Below are 7963 nucleotides of genomic sequence, written 5' to 3' on the forward strand. Positions count from 1 at the left end.
TATATCAGGCAAATGTGTCTCTAGATATTCGTATCTGAGGCTATATCTATTTCGATACCTCACACATCCACTGTTTGCAGTCTCTCCATCTGTGTGACGTTTACATTTAGAGTAACTCTGCGCGACTCGCCCGTACTTTGTGAAGGTACTGTTCTTGTGTGGTTTGACGCCTAGGAGCTGTGTGTTTTTTGTCCCCTGTCAGCCTCCACCCTACACGGGGGTGACGGCAGCGAATTCCCCCTTTACTGGTCCTCCTGGAATCGTGAAGGCGACTATGACGTATACCTGTCCCTGCCTGTTTACCTCTGCCGGCGGGCAGGAGGCTTGCGCACAGGTAAACGTCGAGGCCATGCCTGTCGCCAAAAATGCATCGGCCTTTTGGGTCCATCGTCTGCCGCCCTGCGTGCCCGCCTCATCTTCCTATCCCCAGCTAGCACAGCCTGAGAGCGTGACTAACGTTCGCCGGCCCGAGCGGCTTTGCTTGTTCTCTTTCTAACCTGTTCTCAGCTTTCTCTCCTTTTCTCAAATGAGTCCTTGCAGCATGTTTCTGGCACTGAATCTAGCGCACAGCACGTTGGCACACTATTAACAGGTGCTTAAACCGCTAGCTTTTACCCCCTGTGAAGTTCAGCTGATCATAGTCACCGCTGCAGGAAATGCCCTGTCATGTAAAAGCAGATGCAGCAAACTAACAGACGTTCTGGAAAACAGTCATTCCAGGGAACAGCTCCTCCACAGACAGCCGATAGATTGGAGGAAAATGAATTCAAGTCACCTCATCATATGCTGAATGCTGTGCAGGTTGCTTAGCTCTAGGGAAAACTTCATGAATTTGATATGTAGAGCATCAGTCTGCGCGGCTTACCTCTTTACCTGAAGGAAGCACAGAAAAGCTTAGCATGTTTAACTATGCGGTTTGCATGTTTAACTTTATTTACGCATCATGTACACACTTTTTGGCTGCTGTACTTCATTACAGTTCGACTATATGTCGTGTAGTCATGTGACATGGACATCTGAATGCATTGATTTTGCGGTCACATGATTTTTTTGTCGGTAAACGTGGCTTTTCATGCTCATTTACTGTTTTTGGCATTTTTAATGAATCATATAAATTCTGTGATTTTGATGATCTTTTATGTTACAGGAATAGTTCACACTAACTAAAAATTCTTGTCATTTGTTTACATATATTACTTCCCAATGGAACCCGAATTGTTGTTAGTGACTTGAACTAACCCTTCAAAGTTAAAACTATTGCGTTGTGTATAAATCTTTATATAACTTAATGTATTTAAAATTTCATGTAAATTACACTTTACTGTAAAAAAGTGCGTGCGTGTTTGTGTTTTGTGTGTGTGTGTGTGTGTGTGTGTGCGTGTATATATATATATATATATACACATACACACATACATACATGTGTGTATATATATATATATATATATACACATACACACATACATACATGTGTGTGCAATTTTAGATTTACATGTAAATGTTCATTAATGTCCAAAAGTCTTAGGATGCTTTGTTGTTTTAGCCATTTTAATTTTTCAGTGTCTATTTTTCCATGTTTGTATATTAACCCTGCTGAAAAACAACAAAACATTGCGCAAAACACAATAGAACATTTTATGGATTTAATATAATATGAATTGGATTGACTTTAATGGAAACTATGATGGTGTCTACTGATATGTGATGGAGTCTATTGGTGGGGTATTATCCCTGCCCAAAAAACAATAGAGGATTTAACATCCCACCAATAGAATCCATAATACACACCATAACAGTTTCCATAAAGCCAATTACAAATCCCTTTAACACCAGTAAAACCATTACAACGTCTTTAATGGCTTCGATAACACCTCACCAATAGAATCCATCACATACCAGTAGACACCATTATAGATTCCATTAAAATCAATCCAATTCCTATAATATTAAATCCAACAAATGTTCTATTGTGTTTTGCGCTGGGTTCTGTTGTTTTTCAGCAGGGTTAAATACAAACTGAATTTATATCAAAATGGCTTCTTCGGGTAGAAGTCAGCATTTAGCTCCTTTGGCACTAAGCTCATCCTGAACTCTTCTGAAGAGACTGTCCTTCATATATACTGAATACTTGCCATTTAAGCTTATTTTGATCTTTTTTTTAATACTACCTTTTTTTGGAAAACTTTAACCTCATTGATTTTCTTTGTGCAATATTCTACAGCTGAATTATCACAAGGAGGTACCAGCCTCGTACCAGCCAAGCCCTCGCCCCCCATGCCACCCAAGCGAACCACGCCCGTCACCAAACGCAACCATGACGACTCTCCTCTGACCATTTCTTCTCTTCCCTCCATTCTGTCTGAGGACCTCAGGGCCAACATCCCCGGAGGATACCAGCTACTTCCACAACCTCCTTCCCCACCCCTCCCCACACACATTCCCCCCTCCCCTCCACGGGCCCACACGCATCATCTTCTCCACCAACACTCATACCCGTACCCCCTGCCACAGCCGCTGCCTGTCCACTTTGACCCCCCCAGCCCACCAGAAGAACCACCTGCACGCCAAGCCCCCGTTCCACTACACATCATGATTCAAAGGGCACTGAGTAGCCCGGGACACTCCCTCCCACACCCAGACGGCTCTCAGCGAGCCCACTCCCTGTTGTTTGAGACTCCACCGGAGTACCAGGGCAACCGTCCGCTACCTGTCACCATACAGCCTCTCAGACTGTAAGTGTTATTTTTTTGGCTATGGTTCAAGTATGAGCATCATATGTTGATATGAACCATATGGTTGTTTGCTCAGTGATGAGGATGACTATTCAGATGAAGACGAAGAAGAGGATGATGATGATGAAGAGGAACCTACTCGCGATCACCTCCCATCTCCTCAGTCCCAGCCAGAACTGGAGCCTCGCAGCCGAAGGTGTCTGGTTGGGGACCTGAGCGTCAGCATAATCCCTGAAGGAAACAACAGCAGCGAGGAAGAAGAGGATGAGGACGATCAGCAGCCAGAAGATAGCGATTCAGACGGTCCGGTGCTCTACAAGGATGATGATGAATCGGATGAAGATGAAGATGACACCCCACCAAGTATGTTTTGCTTGTTTCTTCTGCCTACACTGAAATATTACCGATCCAAAATCCACTGTCACATAAGATAAACTTGTTCTGATTGGCTGTCACATTTTGTGTCATTTGTCTTAAGAACATCGTTTCATTATAGTTTATGGTTTATTATAGTAGTATATCGGGTAACCCTATATTTTAAAGTGGACGTAACATACGTAGTTTCTGCCAATCTTATATTAATCTTGAGTATTAATCAGGTTGATGCGTGGGTGTGCTTTTCCGGGAGAATTGTCCAATAAGGAACTAAGAAAAGTTGTTACGTAAGGGAATTTCATATCCGAAGAAAAAACTTTCCAAAACCTATACGAACGGTTGTATCAAGCACTTACTAAGTCATACGTCCAAGTTTACCATGTCAAGCATGAGAAGCTAGCACGTTTTACATTGTAAAGAAGTCAGAAAGCATGAAGCACTGTGGCACTGTTGTATCTGTTAAAAATTAGCTAACATAAACTAACAATGAGCAATATCATTTTCTGCCTTTTTTAATCCTTTTTAAAGTTAAAGTTCACCTCGCACAATTCACCATCGAATTATCCCTGCATAACTGTTGATTCACTATAAATTTGTGTGGTTTACAAATAACACGTATACGCCGATTGCAAACAAAACATACATATGACTTAAGTTTCACTTACTGCGTGCGGTTCATGTCCGGCATCTTATAGCACTGGGACAGGTCCATCTATCAGTTTCAAACGATCTGCAAATCCAGCGTTATATCCCTCTCCACCGTTTATACATCCATCACTGAAATCCCGTGAACAAACAAACACACCTCAACTTCTCTCACTATCGCAAGAGTGAAGAGCTGCAGCTCCAGACCCACAGCGCAGCCAATCTTGATGGTAAGCGGGTCTTCCTATCGCTCGTTGGTTGACATGTGGCCAGGTTATTTCTTTCGCCTTGCTGTGGGTGTGCTTTTTCTGGGAGAATTGCCCAATAAGGGACTAAGAAAGTTGTTATGTAACTATTTTAAATCATTGTTCGAAAAAACTTTCTGAAACCTTGGTTTCGAGCACAGAAATACTACGTAATACGACCAGCTCGTTTTTTGACAAGTTGACCCTGTTAAGCATGAGAAGCCAGCACGTTAAACATTGTTAAGAAGTCAGAATAGACGAAACTGCGTTAAATCAGTTTAATAAACTGTTATTAATCAGAAATGTTTCATTGTTAAACATGTTCATTTTGTATACACCAAAAATATTTTGGTGTCCATACGTCACATGTGCCACCTTTCGCCTGTGTTAATGATATTTTAGTCAGATTGTATGCTCGGACATCTGTCAATGTAAGCGAGCCAGGGCTTATGACTATATATGTATGTTCTCACCGCAGGTGCCCTGGCCAGCAGGGTAAAGAGGAAGGACACACTGGCGTTGAAACTGAGCAGTCGGCCCTCTGCCCCAGACAGACAGGCTCCAGAGAGGCAGGCAAGAGCCGAGCACACCAGTCTGTCGTGGCAGAGCAGGGAACAGTGGGAGGCCATCCGTACACAGATCGGAACCGCGCTCACACGGTACTGACCCTTACAACCACACTCACTAAGTCCCAACTGAACAGATGCTGTTACACTATACGTATAATTGAATTCTACAATAATATTATTGTTCATATGGTAAAGACTTGGGAAATAATTCTTGTTTTTTTCTGTAGGCGACTGAGCCAAAGACCCAGTGCTGAGGAGCTGGAACAGAGAAACATTCTCCAACGTAAATAGCCTCATTCCACTGATTTTATTGTTGTTTAATTTTCCGTGGTGTTCTTCGCTTTCCTCTAATTTCACTTACTTATGTTCATTGATTCACTCCCTCGATTGAATACAAACACATATTTTACTTTTTATCTCTATTGGTTAACTTGTCAGGAGAGAGCACTGATCCTTTTGCTCATGTGAGCCTAAGCTGGCTGTATTCTAGGTATACAAAGGGGAATTAAATCCAGAATATTTAAGTCTATGCTTTTTCTGCACTTCAGCAGGCTGGTCTGAATAGGGTTTCCTGTTCTACGTGTTAATTTTCAGTGAATTTGCATTTGAATGAGCCCAATTGGTGTTATTAACGGTGTCTCTCATTTCTTTCCAGCCAAAAATGAAGCAGACAGGCAAGCAGAGGTCCGAGAGATCAAGCGCAGACTCACCAGAAAGGTGCGGTTCAGGATGCACTCCAGTGAAAGACAGCATTAAAGTCTATTTTTAACAAGAAATGAGAAGGTCGTTCTTCAGGAAATTTACTTTTACGTGCACAGCCATACAAAATGTCTGTTTTTTGCTTTTCACCTTCAGTTGAGTCAACGGCCGACTGTGGCTGAACTACAGGCCAGAAAAATCTTGCGGTTTCATGAATATGTGGAGGTCACGTGTGCCCAGGACTATGACCGGCGTGCTGATAAGCCATGGACAAAACTTACCCCTGCAGACAAGGTAAAACTTCAAAACTATAGTTTTTGTCATTATTATCTGAATAATGTGCATGTGCAGGAAACTAGACAAAATATTTAGAGAGATTTGTATACGTCGCAAAATTTATGCGTTGGATGAAAACCTTAATATTAATTTATCACTCGTAAAATAACTCGTAAAAAAACGTTAAAATAACAAAAGAGAATGTTGCATTTATTCCCTATGAGTCTATCTGTGTGATGCATGGTCTTGCACATTTAAACCAACTATAAACTGTTTTTAGGCTGCTATTCGTAAAGAGCTGAACGAGTTCAAGAGCTCTGAAATGGAGGTGCACGAGGAAAGCAGAATTTACACAAGGTAAATCCATCGTTTGAATTATTTTTCAAAATGCCATTTTACGTAGCAAGTATATTGACTGGTGTTATGTGTGATCTTGTTCTCTTGTTACTAGATTCCATCGCCCTTAACGTCAAATTTTAACTGGAAAATAAAGCACTTGGAGGCTGATGGAAAATGGAGAAGAAGAATTTTGAGGGAGCCACGATTTCACCTCTCCCTTACAGAATGCTTTTAATGTTACTGAATGAACTTCTTCAGATGCACAGAGACACTTGGTGCATTCACAATATAGCCGAAAACAAGCCGTTTCAGTGAAGGAGGAGGGACCTCTGGAGGACAGATTGTGTATTTCTCCTGGACTTAAGGGAGACCCACGTGCCAAGACAGAGAGGCAATGAAGGACTCATTAGAGGATATGTGGAATGTTACCTGTGCCAATGATAGACGTTCATCAGAAACCGTTCTCATTGGCTAATATGCCACTTTTCAGTCTATTCTCGGAATGACTTGTTCTGCTTTTACCGATGACACACTTTATTTCCTTTCTGGGAAGTGTAACAGTTAATAATAGTAGAAATAATAATGTGACAATAATAAATACAGTAATACTACAGTAAGTGTTAGTAACTGAGCTTAGCGGGAAGCGTGGACAGAAGAACTGCTAGAGTCTGGAGGTTATTGTGTATTTGTGTATGTTTGTATAGGCTGCTGTAATTTTCTTTTAGATTGAATTTTTGGAATGTTCCAGGCACAAAACGTTTCCCCAAGATGCTGTTACAGATTGCTCCCACTTTATGGTTTTCATTACCGGAGCGGTCACCTGTTATATAAACAAATACGATTTTAGATTAAACATAAATCGCCTTGTTTAGTAAAAGTGAAGTCCGGCCATTTTGACCCAGACATGTTTACAAAAAAAATTGTTTTGCATAAAAACTTTAAAATAATTTTCTGATTATTTATTATTCATTTAAATGAAAAATGTACAACCAGGGACGCACTGACTGAAGTTTTCGTAATGTGTTATTGACAGGGAGATTATTGCGGGAGGAACTACTCTTTATTTTTCTCAGTTTTATGATTGTTTTTGGCCAGTAGGATGATTGAATTTGCTCTGCTGTACAGATCCATTCTGTAGATGACTGTGTATATCTTGTCTTCCTTTTTATTTTGAAGAATATTTTAAATATATTGAAACTCATATAGGTTACTATTTTTTTAAGCACAAAATTATTAGTGTATTATTCAACACTACAACATTAGGAGCAGAACGAACCTGTTCCATGTTCATGTAGTGTTGTATATTCATGCTTTTTAATTATGTGAACTTTTAGAAACTGACAGTGAATTTGCTGTTTAGATGTACACTAAATCTAAATTAAAATTAAAATGCTTACAAATATTGTCTTGTGTCAGTGTCAGTTTTTATTTACAGAATACAGATTCATTTATCATATTGATGATAATCTTTATGCAAAGGTTTGAAAGCAAAAACCGAGGTTGGTTTGCTCTCATCAAAAAATTATCAAATTTACAAGAAAATGACAAAAATAGAATTATAATAATCTTATTAATAATTATAATTCAGTTGGTTTGAAATTCTATTTGGAAAAATACAACTCTGCACTATAAAATGTTTTTAATATATGACTCATGATTATTCATATTCATTTTTAGATGGTTTAATGCAATACGATTACAAAATGATGAAACCACCAATTTGGGGTTTTTTTGCACAAAGTGTCTATTAAATAGAAGTACATTTATCAAATTTATGAAAGCTGGAATTCTTATTGATATAATGCTAATAATATAATTATATATTAGTGTTGTATATTAGTTTTAAAGAAAACTGTAACTATCTCTACTGTTGGGTGGGACCGGATGAATAAGAATATTTGATTCGGTTTCAAATATTGCTGTGCATTTAAACTGTTTACTGCACACGCAGGTCCAGCCCGTTTGAAATTAACTGGTGAAAATAACTAATTATTACACGTCTGATCAAAAATTACACTGTAAACATCAACAACAGTTTAAACTTTGCAAACACAATGGTATAAGCAGAATAATCCACGGCTAG

At 39.5% G+C, this 7963-nt stretch overlaps 1 protein-coding gene across 9 annotated transcripts in view; it reads left to right on the forward strand.

Annotated features, from left to right (window-relative positions):
- The window catches only part of phactr4b (phosphatase and actin regulator 4b), a 37867-nt gene extending 30582 nt beyond the window's left edge, over window positions 1-7285 (forward strand). For 8 of the 9 annotated variants that reach the window (XM_056762130.1, XM_056762131.1, XM_056762132.1 and 5 more), the window contains 9 exons: window positions 203-334; window positions 2222-2732; window positions 2809-3095; window positions 4476-4656; window positions 4794-4849; window positions 5222-5283; window positions 5422-5559; window positions 5822-5898; window positions 5993-7285. In XM_056762130.1, coding sequence (XP_056618108.1) covers window positions 203-334; window positions 2222-2732; window positions 2809-3095; window positions 4476-4656; window positions 4794-4849; window positions 5222-5283; window positions 5422-5559; window positions 5822-5898; window positions 5993-6008 — 1460 coding nt within the window. In that variant the 3' untranslated portion in view covers window positions 6009-7285. The remainder of the gene's footprint in view (window positions 1-202; window positions 335-2221; window positions 2733-2808; window positions 3096-4475; window positions 4657-4793; window positions 4850-5221; window positions 5284-5421; window positions 5560-5821; window positions 5899-5992) is intronic. The other variant, XM_056762135.1, reaches the window with a different exon arrangement.
- Window positions 7286-7963: the final 678 nt, after the last annotated feature.

This window comes from Triplophysa dalaica, chromosome 12, assembly GCF_015846415.1.
Source record: "Triplophysa dalaica isolate WHDGS20190420 chromosome 12, ASM1584641v1, whole genome shotgun sequence".
Taxonomy (NCBI): domain Eukaryota; kingdom Metazoa; phylum Chordata; class Actinopteri; order Cypriniformes; family Nemacheilidae; genus Triplophysa; species Triplophysa dalaica.